General features: G+C 42.4%; 2 protein-coding genes across 3 annotated transcripts in view; one reads left to right on the forward strand and one right to left on the reverse strand.

Moving 5' to 3' along the window:
• Positions 1-6,188, forward strand: part of Smad9 (SMAD family member 9) — a 45,343-nt gene extending 39,155 nt beyond the window's left edge. For both annotated transcript variants that reach the window (XM_021647807.2, XM_060378329.1), the window contains exon 6: positions 2,767-6,188. In XM_021647807.2, the coding sequence (XP_021503482.1) occupies positions 2,767-2,910 (144 nt within the window). In that variant the 3' untranslated portion in view covers positions 2,911-6,188. The remainder of the gene's footprint in view (positions 1-2,766) is intronic.
• Positions 6,189-8,712: 2,524 nt separating this feature from the next.
• Rfxap (regulatory factor X associated protein) lies at positions 8,713-13,600 on the reverse strand. Its single transcript, XM_021647804.2, has 3 exons — positions 12,993-13,600; positions 11,670-11,777; positions 8,713-9,910 (listed from the first exon to the last, which is right to left on the reverse strand). The coding sequence occupies exons 1-3, from the start codon at positions 13,395-13,397 to the stop codon at positions 9,800-9,802; spliced, it is 624 nt and encodes a 207-aa protein (XP_021503479.1). The 5' UTR covers positions 13,398-13,600; the 3' UTR covers positions 8,713-9,799.
• Between the last annotated feature and the right edge of the window lie 7,256 nt (positions 13,601-20,856).

Consider the following 20,856-nt stretch of genomic DNA (forward strand, 5'->3'; position numbering starts at 1 on the left):
AAAGCAGGAATTTATGTCCTTGCACAGGCTAGGCAAGCACCGAGATCCATTACCAGCCCTGCAAGGACTTAAACAAAATAAAAACTGTCGACGATTACTTTTTTTCAGATGACTAGACACTGGTGGTGACCATTTTAAGTGAAAGCCAGATCATCTTTAAGGTTTTTGACAGCTCTGCCATAGCTCTCCTTCATTCAGCCAGTCAACAACTCTTTATTGAACAGCTGCCAGTGGTAGGCCAGGGGCTGTTGTGGTTCTTGGGATGATGAACTTTTGGTTATTCATAGGCCTCTGAGAGATAGGCAGTAAGCAACAAGTGAGTGGGGATGAGTCAAGCAAAGGAAAAGAGAGGGGACTGGAGGGGAGCAGGGGAGGCCTCACGGAAGCAGTGTGTGCCAGCAGAGACCTGGAGGGCCTGTGTCCTCAAGGTAGAAAGCAGTAGAGACTGAGAGAAAAGCAAGCTCAGAATCCTGTGGCACCTATGAGCCAGGATGTGGAAGGGGAGTAGACTGGGTGGGTGACACAGTCTTGTGTGGGGCTAATCAAATGGGAACATTTCCTGAGAGCTCAGTAGAGTTCAGCACCATGACACTATGAGGCTTTCCCAAGCTGGCCTTGAACTCTGCATCTTCCTGCTTCACTCTCTCTCCTGCTCGGGTTGCAGGTATTCACCACCACATCCAGCTTCCTTCTGTCTTTAAAGGGTCGTTCTGGCTGCTAAGTGGAGAAAAGTTATAAGGCAGGTTTGGTTGGGGGGTGAGGGGAGAGAGCTAGAAGCGACACGGGCTGCATTCCACCAGGATGAAGGAGATGCAAGTGAGCGAGGTGTGCAAGTGAGCGAGGTGTGCAAGTGAGCGAGGTGTGCAAATAAGGCTGCAAGTAAGTCACAGCAGCTGTCAATGTCCACGGTCACATTTACAAGCAGATGCGGAGGTGGCAGAGCCCGAAGCGTCTGTTTGGAGAGAGTAGGCAGAGCTGGACATGTAAGTTGGGAATGGCCCTTATTTGGAGGGTGTTTAGCTCCGTGTGTTTGGGTGGGACCGCGGGTCTGAACTGACACACAGAAGGCTGTGATCCTAGGACTGAGCTCCTGACTCAACACTAGAGGGAAGAGAGAAGTAGCCACTATGCAAGCCTGAGAATGGCCCGTGAACTGCATCAGTGGGTACAGCTGTGTAGGTGGGGACAGGTATGGTTAAACATATATATATATATAATATATAATATGTTCAATATAAAATATATTATATATATATATATTGGTTTTTCGAGATGAGGTTTCTCTGTGTAACCTTGGCTGTCCTGGACTCACTTTATAAACCAGGATGGCCTCGAACTCAGAGATCTGCCTACCTGCCTCTGCCTCCCAAGTGCTGGGATTATAGGCGTGTGCCACCATGCCCGAATGGTATGGTTGAAACTTTGTCTCTGATACTTTCATTTTTCCCCCCCACAAAAATTGTGGGTGGTAGAGGAGTTAGATGCAGGCATGTCTGACCTATAGCTTCTTGGCTTATGCAAGCGATGACAGCTATGAATATGATCTACTTAAAACATTGTAGGATATCACTGGGACCTTTGGTGGTTCAAGTGTGCAGCTCTTGAGTGTAAACTTTTTTGATGACGACGTCAAGTTGAAAGTCAAGGGGTTGGAGGCTCCTGCAGAGGTTTCTGGGAAAATCAGAAAGGAAGGAGATCTGGGGAACAGGCAACTGTGAGAAGATATCACAAGCCCATCGAGGGTGATGACCATGAGTGACCAGGCAGTGTGGTTAAGCTGAATAGTGATAAAAAAGAGACTTATTATTATTTTTGTTTTGTTTTGCTTTTTGTTTGGTTGGTTTTGTTTTTTTGAGACAGGATTTCTCTCTATAGCCTTGGCTGTACTGGACTCGCTTTGTAGATCAGGCTGGCCTGGAATGCACAGAGTTCTGCCTGCCTCTGCCTCTCTGAGTTCTGGGATTATAGGCATGAGCCACAGAGCCTGGCTGAGATTTATGTTGTTAGTGTATGTGTTTGCTTTCATCTGTGTCTGTATACTATGAGCGTTGGTGCCCTGTGAGGCCAATGCTCTAACCAATGAGGATTCTCTCTAGCTCCTGTGCTCCTGTGTTAAAAGTTTTTAAACAACTCTGGGGAATCATGATTGTCAATAACATAGTCTGGAATCTCCCCTTAAAGCTTAAGTAACTTTCCATTGGTGAATAACATATTAGAAATAAATATGACCACCTACCATTTATGTCTATCTATCTATCTATCTATCTATCTATCTATCTATCACCTGTCATTTTAGTGTCATTTTAGTATCTGTCTCTCCTATCAGTGGAGATAAATGGGAAATTTCTGAGTGAACCTGAGTTAGAAGAGTAATAAGCTCTAAGCTCAGACATTCCACCATCCAAATCCAGAGTTCCTGATCTTTGCAACTTTCAGACCTGATCTGTGTTCTTCAATGAGCAACAGTTTTGTGCAGACACAGGCTTCTACATGAAGAGTGGAACATGAGGTTGAGCCTCTTCCCCTGTAATGGGGAGATGACTTGATAGCCTCTCCCTTGTGATGTAGAGCCCCAGACCACCACTAAATAGGTGTAAATGAGCTAACAGAGAACACCCTGCCTGACCTGGGCCCCTCTGAGGTATCTGCTCCACTGAGGCATTGACTTCTCACAGGAAGCCCATAGACCTGCTTCCTCAGTGCTCTGCCTTTTGGCCTCTGGCAAAAGCAGCACAGTTCAGTCTGGGCTCTTTTCTTCCTCTGCAGGGTTGGGGAGCCGAGTATCATCGCCAGGATGTCACAAGCACCCCCTGCTGGATTGAGATTCATCTTCATGGACCACTGCAGTGGCTGGACAAAGTTCTAACTCAGATGGGCTCCCCACATAACCCTATTTCTTCAGTGTCTTAACAGTCATGTCGTCAGCTACACTTCCACAGACTAGATGCAGGCAGTGGCTTCTATCAGTGCAACCGGCCGCAAATGGAAGATTTTGGATGCAATGTAAATACATACAATGTATATTATTCACACTTTTATCACCATTTGTTTTGTGCTATCTAGTTAACCTGGGGCTAGTGCTGTGTGGCTGAAGAAGCATGTTTCCCAGGCCAATGTTACAATTAGAAGCCATGTCTTTTCTGAGAGGGGAAAATGTGTATGAAGGGCATTAGCAGAATCCAAGGCCCTAATCCAAGTTAGCTTGTTGCTATACAGAATGTTGTGCCCCCTAACAAAAACACAAAGCTGCTTGCCTAGGGGGAAAAAAAAGAGCACTAGAGCAAAACCCAACCAAACCCACATAGTTTCAAAGCTCTCACTTGCAATGTGAATGGTAAGAAAGAAAACCAAGCTTGTTCAATGATCTGTGAGATAAGCCACAGAAACTTTATCTCTGAAGCTGAAATGTTCATAGCTGGGTACTTTGCAATGTCAGGTACGTTTAAACAGATTTAAACTGTGATTAGAAAGGGAAAAACTGTGAAGCCTAGAGTCGTGTTGCTTTGATCTACCACTGTTTAAAAAAGAAAGAAAAATCAAACTAATAAGGGAAAAAAGCCTGAGAAGAGCCATAATTCTAAGTGGCAGGGTTAGTCTAGAATTCAGTCCCGGGAACACAGGGGGCTCCTGCTTCCACTATAGAAGTCAGGTTCTAGTCTTCTGGTTCCTCCTGTCTGACCTTTCAGATGGGATGGCTCCCTTCCCTGTGCACACTGTGTGCACGCCTCGTGCAGCGATGAAGCTCTAGGCTAGAAGGTCGGGAAGAACATCACCTGCCTACCTGCCCTTTTGAACACGCCCCTATTGGAGCCTACAAGGCTCACCCATTACCACATCTTTCCTCCTGGTGACATGTCTCAGTTAATCACAGATGATTAAAACGACAGCAAAGACTTGGAGACATCACGGGATCTTATTTATGTATTAGTTAACCTGGCACACGTGTTGTTTATCACCTGCTTACATCTGGCAGCCTCTTCTAAAGCTATGAAATACATGGATATAGCTTCCCAAGTGAAGTGGGAATGTTTCATATGCCCTACATTTTTGAGGCAACAGTGGTAATGAAAAAAAGAAAGCATCTTTAAAAATACCTTACGTATATATACATGCATTTATCAGTGTGCATGTATTTATTATTAAAGCTTGTTATTTCCTCCTTTGGATGATAAAGGGAAATTTCCTCTAGATGTCAAGGTACATGCCACTCATTAATCGTCCCATTGCTTGTAAGTTTGCTTCATGCCCTTTGAGAAGCACATCATTTAAGATGGCATTTAAGCTTTAAAGGATAGAGCTCCCCTAGTCTGAATTTCCTTTGTTTAATCTAGTCCGCATAACAATGCACATGCATTTGTTTCCCATTCAATTTTATTTAAGATAGAAAAGTTCATGTGAAAAGTCACTCAGTGTCTACTGTATCTATAAAACCTATCATATAAAAAACCCATCATATATCATATATACAGATCAGAAAACTCATTACATCTCGCACTAAAACCTTGAGCCCACTTAAGAGTCTAGAAAAACCCAAGCTTGTTGATTCCTTAAGTCGGTCTTGTGCATTTGTGTGTACCAGGTACAGTGGCAGGTGCTGTGTAATCAAATGTTTATTAGAGGCAGTCCCCACCTCCATGGAGCTGTAATTCTAACAGTAAACCATCTGCACAGACCTTGGATCTCAGAACCTTTAAAACCCACACATGTGAATTTCCTTCAGCTTGAAAAATAATGTAATCAAGTTCTTAGTTGTTACTATATTGAAATTCTCCTCAGAACAATTAGGTTAATTTATGTTTGTATAAGTACTAATTAAGTTTTTACGCATCTCACCTCTTTGCATCCCTATTTTTCTGATAATTCTCTCAGCCTCTTCCTTGGAAGGCCATTCATATGGCATATCTTCTCTGAGTACCCACCCAAGGCTACAAAGCATTTGGCCCAGGTTTATAACAAGCCTTTTGATCACCTCACAGGAGGCTAAGCATCCTCTCGCAGGATGTAGCTTTACGGAACTATTGAGAAGCAGAAGCTTCCAGGTGAGGTGCATGCCTTCAATTTCAGAGCTAGGGAGGCAGAGGCAGGTGGGTCTCCATGATTTCAAGGCTGGCTGTGTCTACATAATGTGTTCCATGACAGTGAGGGTTACATGGGAACCCTGTCTCAAAGCAAGACAAAACAAAAGCAGAAGCCTAAAAAACAAAACAACTTGGACTTCCTTGCAGTGTTAAGAAATTAGACAAAATATCTAAGTACCTGATACCTTTGAGAAAGGAATCATGACATAGGTTCATATGTATCATCAGAGAAGTTAGCATTGAAGAGATGTAAGCCTTCTGCTCATGTAACATAGTCACATTTTAATCAGGTTTTTTCCCCCTTGGCTGCTAAGGGATTGAAAAAAAAAATCATAATGTAATACTTGACTTCAGATTTCTCTGACCAGGTGGCAATCATCCCATGAAACAGACAAGTAAAACTATGCTGCACAGTATTGTTTTACAGGATGAAGAGGAAAGTGGGTAGGTCACAGACATGTGGCTCTGGGCAGGGTCATGCAATGGAGAACTGCACCAATCTGGCCTGCCCACAAGACCCAGGATGTTTATCACCATATACAAGTCAGTATTTGTGTGAGTTTTAACAAAAATAAGACATGATCAGTTTGTTTCAGCTAGATGATGTTAACACCCCTTTCAGAATTAAGACATCACCTATTAACATACACACTTCGGTGTTTTGTTATACAGTCAGCAAAAGTAGCAAACTACTTCGCAATTAGAATACTTTCATTGTCTTCTAAGGACCGAGTTATCCCTATAACAACAGTAGAAATAATAGTAGTGAAAGCATTGTATAATGCCTGCTGGACCTCAAGCTTCTGCTTAACTCTGAATATGCTCCAGATATTTAGTGTATATATTTAAAAGTAAAATATACCGTCATTCCACATTGTCTTACGTGCTAGGATTCCACAGCCAAACTGTACAAGGAAGGTAACCCTCACACGTTAAGGAAAAGCTGAAAGGAATATAAAACATACCAAGAGAAGCCTTTGATTCTCAGCAGCCTAGCCTTCTGTCCGGCAAGTGACACACACTTCTAATTCATTAAAAGTGAATTAATATGACAATGATACACCTTTTGGCTTTTCTTTCAAACTCTAGAAACAATTCTGTATGTATGATCTGTGGCTCCTTAAGATGTTTAATCATAAACTGTCCTTAGGAAATAGGATTTTAAAGAATTCTTCATGCTGTAAAAACTTTGGTGGTACTTTTGTTTGTTTTGTTTTTTTTCAAGACAAGGTTTCTGTGTATGTAGCCTTGGCTGTCCTGGACTTGCCAGGACCAGTCTGGCCTTGAATTCACAGAGATCTGACTGCCTCTGTCTCCCGACTGCGGTGATTACAGGCGTTTGCCACCGCGACTGGTTAACACGGTTTTTAAAAGACATCTTGGAATAATTGGCATTACATGTATAATTTTAAGGATACTTCGCAGAAATTTTAGAGGTTGTCAACTGCTGCTCCCCATATTAGAACCAGGCCACAACTCAATAAACTTTTTTTTTGTGTGTGAAGTTATTGGAAGTACAAAGTGAATTTGCTAAACATCGTCATTTGAACACCCTACTTTAGCAACTCCACAACCATGTCAGGCAAGGAACATGTATATATGAAGATTTTAAGCATGTTACGATTAAAAGATTAAAAATACCTGGATATGTAAGGAAACTTCCACTAAATCATTTATTTTTCATATGCCATGAAATGTTTGATTAAAATGTTTTCCAAGAGAAGCTTGTGAAATGCAGATGACTGTGAAGTGTTTGCAAGCTCCTGTTTGTTTTCCCTGCCCCAACTTGTCTCACTGATTCTAAGCCTTGGTTGGGGTTCAGAAAGCCTTGGGAAGGGACAGAGGTGACACAATCAGTATTCTGTTCTAGAATACTGGGGGGGGGGGGGGGTGCCAAGTAGTCCAGCCTCTTACAGTTAAAACTATTTTAGCTTGTGGTTTAGTGGCTTGGTGTGCAAACATTCTATCAGAAGATAAAACAACTTAATCTTTCTAGGCAGGCTGTACATGGAGCCTGATGGGTTAAGCCCTCACACCTTGCTGCTGTTTAAAAAAATGTGCAATAAGATAATATTATTCCAGAGTTCTGAAAGGTCCAAGTCTGAAATTAGTCTCCCTGTACCAATGTCAAGATGCTGGCATGCGGATTCTGGAGGCGCTAGAGGAAAGCGCATCATCTTTTTGTAGCTCATGGGGTCTGGGTGCATTTCCTTCCACATTTGCTCCATCCATAATCACATCTACTTCTTGCAGGCTGAGAGCTTACTATGTATTGTCTTCACTGTCTTCTCTGATTGGCTTCACCAACTTTAAAATCTGCCATCCAGTGAAAACAGCTATAACAACTAAGTGTACCAGCTACTTACTGTAACACAAACAACTAGATCACCTGGAACTCTGTGGCCTTCAATCCTAAGCCTTTAGTAACAGGTTTCCAATCAACAGATCAACAGGGTGGTTTTGCACATCTAAACGATGCTTAGCTGGGCTAGGGATGGTTAGTTTATGTCACAGCCTCATTGGCACATCTGGCTCTCCGATGGTATAACAGAGATCAGACCACAAACCTTTAATTTACCTCAGATTTACTGAGCAGGCTAGGCTCAGCTTGTTACTCTGGTAACTGGGTAGGAGTCTAAAAATATGTTTCAATGTTCAAAACCTTCAGAGGTTGTCTTAAGGCTTCTGCTCTATAATGGCTAAAACAAGTCACATGCCAGTTAATACTGAATTAAGGAATAGGTAAATAAAAACCTATTGGTTGACGAAGCTACAATTGCTGTCAAAAGCCATCAGTATATAGAATGGGAAAGTGTGGAGAAACTGCAATACATCTACTCTAAGGCAAAAACCTTACTGACAGGTTTTAAGCAGACAAAAATTTCCAATGTGACAGGCAGTAATTTATAGTAGAAACTATCCCAATTCCTCTCTAACTTCATGAATGGTTATCTACTTCATTCTTAATATCCTAGAGAAAGATTTTGAGCCCCTCAGTGATCTACTCCAGGACTTAACAAGTACTGAGGCCATCTCCAAGTTCTTAAAACATAAATCTAATCCCTTTTCTTGTCACACTTTCCTACTTCCTATGTATCCGAAGCAGTGTAATCTGGGCTACGAAAGGTAACAAGTTCTGACAAGGACGGCCAACATTTTGATAGCGCAACATGACACTGTCACTGCAAACGGGTTGCGCAAATCCACAGCTCTGCTAGGACACGTGTGGCAGAGTGGACAGGCATGCAAGTCTAGAGAAACAATAAAGTTCTCAATACGTATGTACAGTACCAAATACTAAGTAAAGTGCTCTACAGCCAGTGGCGAGCAACTAAAAAAGTACAGCACACAACTCAAAGGCCAACAGCTGAATTAACAAATAACCTTGGTATAAGTTTTGTTTTGTCTTTTTCCCAGATTCAAAAGTGTAGAACACAAAATAAAGGAAAACCCTCTTTTCCTGTACTTTTTGTCATGGTGGTAAGGCTGGGGGTGGGGTGGGATGGGATGGGGGCTTGCACATGCCAGGCAGGTGCTTTAGGGCTAAGCTGAATCTGCAACCCTGTGAGTACTTATCATAGCTATGAGTTTTACATCATACACATTTCAGAGTGTAGAAATCAACCAACTGACATTTCTGCAGTTTCCTTGACACATTTATTAAGTAACTCATGGATATACTCTCTTGACATTTGATTCAGTATCTTACAGTGTTTTTGCCTTTTTAAAGTTTTTCTAGGATAAAGTACAAAAATGTACTCAGATAATCCATCACTCCTTTAACAGTACATGGAAAAAAGTGTTCATTTTGAAAATCACTGACAAAATGCTGAGTGTTACTCTATCTTCAGGATCTCCTTTGTGAAGAACATTAAGAATGACTGTAAGACAATTCTGCCCTGGCCTTGTTGGGCTGAGTATACCTGAAGTGTTTACAAATTCAACTGAGGAGATGACATGCTTTAAAGATGACACTGCCAACGGAGGGACCAACATCAATGCCTCTCTCTACACGAAGAGATCAGTGACCACCTTTCTCACAGGTATAAACATGCTTAGTTTTCACAGCTCCAGTTTAACTATAGAGAAAAATTATTATGAGGACCTGACCTTGTGCTGACCTCAGGTCATCAGCGCAGCAGAGGCGCATTAATGGCAAGGTAACATTTAACTGGTGGAATATCACAGATTGCAGAATGTTAAAATTCTTGGCCCCTCACTACAGCCTGACTATGTTCAAGGTAATTATGATAACCCAAAACACATAATTCCTTTCCAGGTGCCTCTTCATGAGAATCATGGTGCTAAGTAATTTGAGATTCCTATTAACTTTATGACTTCCACAGAAAGTAATTGCCTCATTAGCTTCAGTAAGAACAACTGAAGAAAAACATTAAAAAATGTAAAGGTGATATTTTTTCAAACTTAAAGTGATATGAAAGTATTAAATGCAAAAATGAAATACTTATTTATCCTTAAATGCACATGCACATTTAAAGGAAAATATTTTTTTCTGTAAGATTCTCTCCATCTCATTTTTGAGAAAGGAACTTGCTATGTAGCCCAGGCTGGCTTTGAACTTGGGAGCCTCTTGGCTCAGTCTTCCAAGTGCAGGAACTCCAGGTGTGCACCACCAATAGCCGATTAGCAGGACATTGTCTTTACTATAAGACACGTCCATCCATTACAGTAAGAAAAAGCAGAGCAGAGTTCGTAAGCCCTCACACTGCTCCTCCTGGTAACTGCTGCTGTCTTTGCTCCAAAACTTGTTGATTTAGTAGCTGCTGCTGTTTCTGTAAAAACTGGACAACTTCTGGACTTCTTAGTAATGACTTAAAGAGAAAAGAGAGAAAATGATTATTAATAGAAATATCCATTTTTTGTTTGTTTGAGAGTACTCTCACATAATAGCCAGGCTGGCTTTCAACCCACAGCAACGCTCCTTGCCCTTTCAAGTGCTGGGATGTTTTTTATAACAAAGCATCAAACATGCTGACCAATCTTTTATATTTCACGTACTTATTTTTCCTATGTCTCTGTAGTTCAATTTTCACACTGTCTTCATCTACATTTTTTTATATTGTCAGGTTTAAAACCTTTTGTGATTCTTTAATATTATAAAGCCTCACTTTAGAAATCTCAGATAAAAATCTAAATTCATTTTTAAAACATTTCTACCAAACAACTTATATGAGTTGGAATCTTTCTCTCCTTCAAATTACTATCCAAATATTCCAGTATCTATCAAACAGTTGTCCCTTTCCTGACTGACTTCCGGTAATTTTTATTAGTTTTATAACAGAGACCCTTACAATACTATTCCACATACTCAGAGTCTGTTTTAAAATCTAATCTTGCTCAGTCAAGGGTTGGTCAGTGAAGAAACAGGGCTCAAGCGTTCCTTCTGATGCAGTACTAGGGATAGGGGACACTCCAGTGTGTCCAGTGATGAGGCACCATACAGTTCTGGTGGCCAATGAACAATTTTTAAAGTCTTACAAAGAAAAATCAGTTCCACTAACAACTACTTTACAAGAAAGCACTGTAGGACTCTGCTGGGTAAGGCTGAAGTCCGACGTTTCCAGAGAGCCTCTAGCTCAGTCTGTAAGAGTAGACACCCTTTCTCAGTGGGGATCTCTCTTCGTCTGATCTTGGGAGACCCAGATCTTGTAAGAGGGTCACATAGCCTTCAGGGAAGATTAAAGGCCCAGCCCTTTCCTGAGAGGAAACCTGCTCAGCAAGCAACTGGGGATTTTTGGAGATACCTCCCCCTATGACAATAAGATGTCTTGGTGTCTTTGTTTTCAATCAATGACCTTGAACTGGAGATTTTCAGACACCCATAGGATAATTAAGCCCTATGTTCTTCTGGGATAGGACGGTTCTACTGCATGTAAATGAGGTACAGTAACATTACATGTAAATCAAGTATCCCTAGCATTTCTAGCCGGAGCAAATCATTCTCCCTCGAAACCCCTCCCACGGCTCAAGGTTTATAAATCCCTGATCTTCACATGAAATAAACAGGTTGTATGCTGCATGATACCACCAGCTTTCCATCACACATGCCAGGGATTCGTAATTTATTCTGGGGATGGGAGGGCTCCCCTCCTCCCTGAAAATTCCTCTTTGATGTTCCTAGAATGCCCACTCACCTGCCAATGGGCCTGGACCTGCCTTCCAGCCCACCAGGCCTGCACCTGACCAGACCTGCCTTCTGGCCCACTGGGCCTGAGCCTCACCAGGCCTGTGTTTCTGATGCAAGTCAACCAGGCACGGGCTTTTGGTTGAATTCCTGCTGTTAATACAGTAGTTTAGCCAAAGGGCTGTAATACTTCCTTATCATCTGATACCAACAATTGTATTTAAAAGAGCTATCTGTAACACCTGGTGGAAAACTCACTTCTACCTCCTCAGTGAAACCAGGCACCTATCGAAAGGGCCTTGTCCTGGTTACTATGGACATGACCCGGAACCTGTGATCTCCTTCCTGCTTTCAGTGTGATGTTAAGCAGCCCGTGTGCAATACCAGGGGGTGGGAGGGTAACCACCCAGGCTACCACCACCGGATGAAGAATGACAAGTACTTACCAGTCTTTTCTGATTTAAGACTTGCTCTAAAAGAGTAGGCCTTGCAGGGCGATCCCCAAAAGATCCTGGTCTTTGTTTGACAATGGAGAGTATGTTGTCTGTGCTTTCCTGGGATCAATAATAGAACACTTAATTCAGTACTGTAATCCACAACAGCAGGTATTTCAGTGATAATGAACATGTGTTTTGACTTTTTCTTTTTCGTTCAGTTTCTGTGAAACTTTAGGAAAACTTGGTAGAGTGCTGGCAATTAATTCTAAGTAAAACAACTCTTTCCTTCAGGCTTTCTACTCTGGGTTCTTTAGTCTAAGATCTCAAACTGAAGCTACTAGGCTGTTTTCAATATTACAAAAGAATGGCAAGTGATAAAAATATTCCTACAAGTTTTAGCTCTCAAATTATTAAAAAAACTATTAAAGAGGATTCTAATATCACAAAAATAAAGACAATTTCTTCTAAGTCTCCCCCGAGCTACCCTTATTTATAAGACTCTTTCATTTAAGTGCACAGTACATGGAAGGCTAGGACTTACTTGACTGTAGAGAACCCTATGTCCTCACAACCCCAGGCTTTGCACTGTACTTGACTGTGGAGAACCCTATGTCCTCACAACCCCAGGCTTTGCACTGGGAGAATGTTAATACCACAAAAATCAAAGGTGCTTGTAGTAGAAATCATTTTGGGACATGTAGGCCAAACTCCTACAAATGTTAGAATTCCCCTTCCAAAGGGAATTCTTGTGATAAGGAGTCTTCACACTTTTTAAAAAATTTTCTTGGTTTTAAACAGCTCCTAACATTTGGGTGGATTTTGCGGAGTTTGAACTGAAGTGCACACCACTTAACAATTTTCATAAGCAAAACAAATCTGACCAAACACTAATTGGGCATTGTTTTAATACTCCAGACCAGGGGGCTGAGACTTAAGCAAGGTGTATAAGGGGCCCGAAGTCTACACAGCTAGCAGCAGAATCCCAATTGCAGAGCATCGGCTTAGATCCTCCCGTGCGACTTAGATCAAGCCCAAACCACCCCACTGCCAATCCAACTTTTCTCGGGGTGGGGGTAGGGGGTTCCTAAGAAAACAAAACGAAAGAAGGGCACCACGGAACAGCAAGAACAGGGTATGTAAACACGCAGGGCGCCACAGGGTAGGGACTGGGAAGTGGTGCCAGCTTCAGCCAGGGCTCTTGCCGTCAGCTCATCACCGGAGGATGAGCCCAGCCCCTTGGGAACAGGTGGGCAGACCCAACGTTTGCGCAGAGTGGGGTCGCACCCACTTGCCCCGGCCCCCGGAGGTGGTGGAGGGGGACGAGGAGCATACCTCCAGTTTGACGCTGCCTGAGCTGGCCGCCGAGGGGCCGCCGGAGCCCAGCGCCTGGTCGCTCTTCTTCTTCTTGTACTTGTCCTTGTACATCTTGTTGCGGTGCTTCTTGCACATCCAGGGCTTGCGCTGCTTGGCCACCTGGCTGGTGGTCTCGCGGCAGCCCTCGTAGGTGCAGGTCTTGGAGCCCCGCCTGCGCGCCGCGCCGCAGCCCTCGGCGCCGTCGTCCTCCAGCTCCTCGGGGCTGGCCGCACTCTCGCCGCCGCCCGCGGGGTCCGACGTGTCCAGCAGGTCGGCGTCGTCGTCCCCCGCCTCGTCCTCGGCGTCCGCACCCGCCGCCGCCGCCTCGTTGCCCGCAGGGCTCGGCCTCAGCGCGCCGTCCGCCGCGGCCTCGTCCTGCCGCATCACCAGCACCGTCACGGGAGGGGCCGTCCCCGGACTAGCGGTGCCCGACCCCGACCCCTCGGATACAGCCTGCGCCTCCGTGCTGCCGCCACAGCTCGGATCCGCCGCCGCGGCCCGTCAGCACCGTACCTCGCCTGCCACCCACTGTCCGGGCGCCCAGGAGCCGGAGCCGCCGGAACCACACTGCGCCTGCGCGGCGGAGGGCTGCGCGCTCGCGCTTCGGAGCTCGGGGGCTGGGCCGACAGCTGCCAGCCAGCACCGACTGCGCCTGCGCGGAAGCCTGACCGGCGGACTCCAAGGCGGGGCTGAGCCGCGCTGCCAGAACCTGCGCCTGCGCAGCTGTCGTAATGGTTCTCCGGCTGAGAAGCGGTGCGACTCTAGGGTGACTGCGCTTGCGCAGCTCTCGCCGCCTGTGGACCCGGGAGTTCCATGTGTATATATAGGGCCAGACGACAGTTTTTGCCTGGACCCACCCACCCTAAGGGGTTCAAAGCACTGCTCCCCTGGAGCGTCGCTGCGCAAATTAAGAGGTTCCTGAGAGACCCGAAGACGAGTTTGAAACAGCTCGAGAAGGAAATGGTTTATTTGGCTCCTGCAGTCCAGGCAAACCCCATCCTGGACGTGGAGAGCCTGGAGGCTCGCTTGCGCGAAGGCTCTTTCAGCTCAGCTTTCCTACACAGGGTTGGCCCTCCTGCCTTTTCTGACGTTTCCAGTAGTGGTATTGCTGCATCACATGACAGTTGTGCTTTTGTTTTTCCCACAGGCTCCACACTGACTTCCATAGTGGGTGCACAGCAGTGTACACATGGTCCCTTTCTCCACCCTCCTGCCAGTGCTTACTTTCTTGTCTCTGATAATAACCGTCCCAACTGGGATGAGATAACACTGTGGTTTTGATTTGCACCTCTTCGGGATTAGTGACGTGTATTTTTACATGAACCTCTTGGCCTTTGTATGCTTTCCTTTAAGAACTAATTGCATCGCCAATGTTAATTGGATTATTAGGGTTTTATTATCATTATTTTTACTTTTTAACATTATATTTATTTAAATTCCTTAAATATTCTGGATGCTAGCTACTTATTAGATGTGGTTTGCAAATACTTTCTCCCATCTTAGACATTGCTTATTCTTGCGTTCTTTACCGAACGGAAGCTTTTTAGTTTGATACACATTAAGTTGTCTCCCCCTCCCTACTTCTAATGTTTTTGGGGTTGTCTTATCAAAATAGATCTTTGCCTATTCCAATGTCTGGAGACACTTCTACAATTTATTTCTAGTGGTTCACAGTTTTAAGTCTTATATTTCAATCTTTAATTCATTTTGTGTTGATTTTTTTGTAAATAGTGAGGGTTCAGTTTATTCAAGAATGAACTACAGTGTACAAAAAATGCTTATATTATAAAAATGTGTTCATTTGGCTTAAGATTTTTTTTGCATACAGTTATACAGTTTTCCCTGGTCTACTTTTAATGAATTGTGTCCTGTTCCAATGTGTGTTCTTAGCACATTTGCTGAAGATTAGTTCTCCATAAATTTGTAAGTTTACTTCTAGGTTTTCTGTTCTCTTCCACTTTATCTTTTTGATAGAGGGTGGCTTACTGAACTTAGAGCTCACTGATTGATTAGTTAAACTGTTCGGCAAACTTTGTTGAACCTACCCCATCCCTAGAGTTACAGACATGGGTTACCATGCCCGGCTTCCAAATGGGTTCTAGGGATGGAATTCTGGTCTTCATCATTGCAAGGCAGTGCTTTACCCATTAAGCTCTATCCCCAGTTGAGCTCTGCCCCCCTTTTTAAAGTGAGGTCTTGGGGATCAAATTCAGGTCATCATGCTTGCAAGGTAAGCTCTTGACCAACTAAGCCACCTTTCTGTTGTCAAAGATTTTTACAAAACTCTGTTTTATCTATCATATTGGCCTTCATGCATGTAGTTTACAATGTCACCTTCATCCTAATATTGTTACAAAAAACATTTCCTTTTAGATGCCATTTTCATCTGGCTTTGATATCAGGGTAATTCTAGTCTTATCCCATTTGATTTTTCAAAATAATTGGTATTCATTATTCTTCAACTGTTTGGTAGGACTCAGCAGTGAAGCCACCTGATGCTGGGTTTTGCTTTGGGGGATTTTGTTGTTGCTGATCAATTTCATCATTTTTTATTGCTCTATAGGTTTCTTATTTCTTCATGATTCAATCTTCATAAGATATATGTGTAGAAATTTGTTCATTTGCTATCTCCTAGGTTACGAGTCTGTTGACACTTAGTTATTTATAATATTTCATAATAATTCTTTGTAATTCTGTGATGTTGTTTCCAATGCTTCTTCTATCATCTCTGATTTTGAGTATTTCTTATTTTTTTTAACTCAGCCTTAGTTGTCAATTTTGTTTAAAGCTGTTGTTTTTTAAAATTTTATTTCCACAACCATAAAGTTCCTTCATTGTAAATATACACTGTAAAGAATCCATACATTTATAGAGGTACACAGCCAACCTTATAAGACATTTTGGTTCCTTGTTTTCCACAGTGGAGATTCAGGCTGGGCTTTGTGAATGCTAGGCAAGAGCTCTGCCACTAGAGCTAGACCCTCAATCATTCCCTTTACCACACAGGATAACTTTCTTCTGAAGCAATTCCTGCTTTAAATCTCAGCCCCAAGAAACCATTGGAATGTCACCTTTTGTGAATCTTTTTATCAATGTTGCAGACAAAAGCCAGGATTCTGAGCTTTAGTTTCTCAATAGTGTTGAAGTTGGCATAAATTGTCTATAAGCTTTTTCCTCAAGTTTGAATGTACAAAGACTATTCCAAATTCACAGTGGCTTACTTTAAGGTTTTTAAAATTGTCATGATACAAAGGTAAAAAATTGTCCAGAAACCCTAAGGTCGAAGTCTGCCATTACTAGAAATCCCTGAGCTTGGCACAAAACAAAGGACTCCCTTTGTCAGGGAGGCTTTCTCTTAGCCCAGATCCCCATACCCTCTACCTGAGAAATGTCATGTAGCCCTTAAGGAAATTACAGGTCCAACTTTCTTTCTCCTGATAAGAGCCTCTCCATGGATTGAGGCATCTCAGTACCTAAGCCCTTCAGCCAATGACATCTGCCCACCCTGGATATCCCAACCACCTCTCCAAAGTTCTACATAACCCTCTTTCACTCCCAAGAAAATTGATCTGCTTCCCCGAAGCTGATTCTGGAAGGTCATTTCCATTTGTGCTTGTGGGCCACTGATTCTCTAGTTCATTGCTTCTGCTCTCTTGTTCCTGAGGACCAGGGCCAATGACCTGAGGAATGAGGGAGAGCCACAAAATATGCTCAAGAAAATGTTATCCTCTGGGTTTTTTGGAGCTTTATTTCTGAAGTTTCCAATGTCAAGCACAGCTTACATTCTATAAATTTGTTAATCTGTGCTTTGTTAGAGAGGTGCTAGCCCTGAATTAGGAAAAAAAAAAAAAACAATGTAAAAGAATGATGAATTTTGGTTAATTATAACACAGTGTTCTGTGAAGAGGAACTTAGAGCTGGTCCAGGTGGCCTGTGTTCTTAGCATGAGGATTTGGTGGTGAGAAAGTTATAAGTTCAAGACCACCCTGAGCCCCTGTCTCAAAAGAAATAATTAAAAAGAATCCCCTAAAAAACAACAAAAGAATATCTCAAGTTACATTTCCTCCTAAAAATCCCATAAATCATTGATTCATACATATTTCTAGAAGTTAAACACACATGAAGACTATTTTTGCATAAGTAACAGTGAACGAATAGATTGGGGAAAGATGTAGGTAAGAAGTTATAGGGATATTTAGTTAGAGCTCTGTAACCTGTGAATATCATAATTAAATGGAAAAGGTAAGTCACCAAAAAACAAACACACAGTTTGAAAACAAATTTGATAACACATGTTCTATAGCACATAACTTGAAATAAATGTTACTTGAAATTCAGTAAGATTTCTGTTTCTTGTGTTGGTGATTTAATGTTCTGCTATCAAGACTATTACAGTTGGTTTAAAGTTGCCATGTTTGTACTTGAGGTGCTTTGTGACTTTGGCAGTAGACACACCCAAACCATTCTTATCCTTATGTATTAGGAGTTGGTGGCATGTAGCTCCTTTCCAAACAAGTGGGTGGGAAAGGCTTAGCTCAATCTCAGACCTTCTTAATTAAACTGATTAATCTTTCTTTGCCCTCAAATTTCTTTCCAAGACTAATTAATTTTTTTTAGACTTAATTAACTTCTGTTGAAAATGCTGGCAAGCATGTCTCACCTTTGTTTAAAACCATATAGTCTGTTAGTGTCAAATGTTCACCATAGCATCCAAATGGGGGCAGTATGTTTCCACGTTAGTTTTGCTCAGTCTATCCCTTGGGTGCTGGCTAGATAATGCTGCAAAGCTGAAAAACCTGAAGGTCGTTCGTGAACAAATGCTTTCCTCTACAGTTCATAACGTTCTTAATGTGCTCCTCTTCAAAGTGATAGTATTAAGAGGTGGGCCCATGAGAGATGATCAAGTTCTCGTACTGTTTGGACAGTACTGGCAAGCTCAGCTGCCATGTTTATACGATCTGGCTCATACTAGCATCAGGTTTTGTGAACTGATCCCAAGGAAACACTCAGCTGGGTAGTGAGAAGCTGGGGTAACCCTTCAGCTTAGGCTTTCCTCCTTCAAATGAATTTGGAGCTTCACAAGATGCTGCCTCTGATAGGTGGTGTTTCCCTCGGGACTCCTCTCAGAGAGATTAAAAACTCTACATAGAAAAATTGAATTTGGGTAGGTGAGTGAGTGTGTGTGTGTGTGTGTGTGTGTGTGTGTGTGTATGCACATATGTATGTATGTGTGTATGTGTTACGCGTGTAAATGTGTTTACGTGTGCATGCATATGTGTTACATTTGTGTATGTGTGCGACTTTCTGAATAAGGAACCACCACAATTAGATTTGAGTTTTAGAAATGAATGAATAAAGGCCAGGGATGTAGCTTAGTTGCCTAGCATGTGCAATCCCTACACCACAAAAGAAAAAAAAAAAAAAGAATGTATTATAAGGATGCAGGATGGGAGGCAAGACTATCCACCATTTCCCCTGTGGAGTCTCCTGATAAGGCACCACTTAATGCTTCCCTTCTAGAACATTATTTTAATGTACTTGTCTTTTTCCTGTCTGAATTCTTGAATAATTATGAAATAAGTGAATCTTTACATCTGATCTAGTATCTAAACACAAACTATCTAATTGTGAGCTCAATGGTAAAACATCATATTTTGCCTTTCATGTCTAGGGGGTCTTCACATTCTTATTTTCATTTAGTTTCCCTTGAATATGTTCTCCAAGATTTAACCTAAATCCTAAGGGAATCACATTTATCTAGCTTGGTTCTGTCTCTTTTTTTTTTCCAGTTTTCTTCTGCTTATATTCTGACATTAACACTGAAGTGTTTTTTAAAACCACTCCACCGTTTCTGTGGTATTTTGAGAAAACATGTTTCCTAGAGACAGTATTTTTAAATTATCACCTTTAAATATTTTAAAAATTACATTTATTCAATATGTGGGGTTCCCAGGGTCATCCTGGGAACAAAATCCAGATCTTCTGCAAAAACACTAAGTGCTCTTAACCTCTGAGCCAACTCTGCAACCATTCACCACTTTCTTATTTTCAGAGAGCACCTGAAGGTTCATCTTTATAGGACATGTCCTGCCACCTACTATAATTATAAATTGCTACCAAAAGGTCTGGCCCAGTCTGCAGCTTCCCAAGAGCTTCAAGGGCTTAAAACAGACCCCCAGCTTGGCAGATCTGACATGAGGATGGTGGCCCAGGTGTTCAGAGACTGCAATGCTTTCCACACTGCTGAGATGGCTCTGCATTTAGAAAGAAAAGGGAACAGAGGCATCTCTGACAAAAGATTTTTTTTTTTTTTACTCTAAATTTTGCAGAACTTAAGTGTCTGAAACAGCACTGTAGGATTTGAGTTGCATGAATGATGTTATAGCAATGACCCTCAACTTGTTCCTATCTTTCTATAATTACCGTCACACAGCTCTCCTTTAGTGTGGGCTTTGGTGTAGGGCTTGCCAGAGCCCACATGCCTGTGCCAAAGCCCTCCATATCTGGCAGCAGTGTGTGGCGCTATAAAATGGCTGCTTGATTCTAGCCTGCTTGGAATCCATGAAGCACAGTGTGCTTAGCACGACATGGTGATTTTTCACCCTTGGACCACAGGTGTCTTTTGTTCTTTAGATGTGTGCTCAACCGTTTAGATTTGGCAGGTATGGCATGAGAACTTGCCTCCTGCTTACCTGAGAACTTTCCTCCTGCTTTGAGAATATCCTGCTTTTGGCTTTCACTGAAATTAGTTCCTGAAACTAGTTCCTCCCCCCGAATTGCCCATTCTTACCCCTTATAAGCTGTGACCTAAAGAGCATTAAATGAGACTTGATCAGAATACTGTCTTGTCTCCATTCTTCGCGTCTCTTGTTCCACCCCATTCTCACCCCCTCTCTCGTTCCACTGACCTGTGAATGGGTCACAGCAGAGGTGACACAATTGTAGGCTTGATCAGTGTCGGCGAAATTACCTTTTTACACTGCTGGGAAAACAGTGCCAGGTTAGGATGGTAAGGAAACAATAGTAAGTAACCAAGAGGAAGATGAAAATGTGTTATATATAGCTAACTGGGAAGAAAGGTGACAAATCTTGTCTTAATCCAAATATACATGAGCCTGCTGTGATAGCTACACAAGAAAATTAAAATTTCAAATGTTTCCCTTCCTGTTATTTCTTTTCACGTCTCTTTTTGAAGGGTTTTCTTTAGATGTTTTTCAGTGAGAGTAAGTTGACATCATTTATTGTTTCATTTCCGTGCCTAACAAATAGTTATGTCTATTTGTTAGTACCTTTACCAGGGGCTAAATATGTAGCCCCCTAGGTGTATATTTTAGATTACTAGTTATTTTTCTTTCAGAATGTTGAGAGTACTAGTTCACTGTTTTTAATTTGTATTCTGTTCTTGCCGTTGGGAACCTCATTGTCAACCTGCTTATTCTTTAGTGAGCAAACTTACCTTTTTCTCTCCACTATCATCCTGCCACTTTCTTGCCTTTGAAGTGCTGTGACTTCCCCATGAAATGTCTGGGTATAAATTATCCGAGATGTTCTTGACCAAGGGCCATCATGCTTCCTAAATCTATACATAATTATATAATAATTATTGTTATTTTAATCTCTGTCAACTCTGAATAAGTGTTAGTCATTGTCTTGGTTAACGTTCTCAACTTGACACAGCCCTACTTACCTGAGAGGAAAGCCTCAGTTGAAGGACTGTCTAGATCAGATTGGCCTGTGGGCATGTCTGTGGGGATTGTCTTGTCCAGCTCACTGTGACTGACACCATCCCCTGGGAAGGTGCTTCAGGGTTGTGTAAGAAAGCTAGCTCAGTATGAACCTGTGC

This window comes from Meriones unguiculatus, chromosome 2, assembly GCF_030254825.1.
Source record: "Meriones unguiculatus strain TT.TT164.6M chromosome 2, Bangor_MerUng_6.1, whole genome shotgun sequence".
NCBI lineage: Eukaryota > Metazoa > Chordata > Mammalia > Rodentia > Muridae > Meriones > Meriones unguiculatus.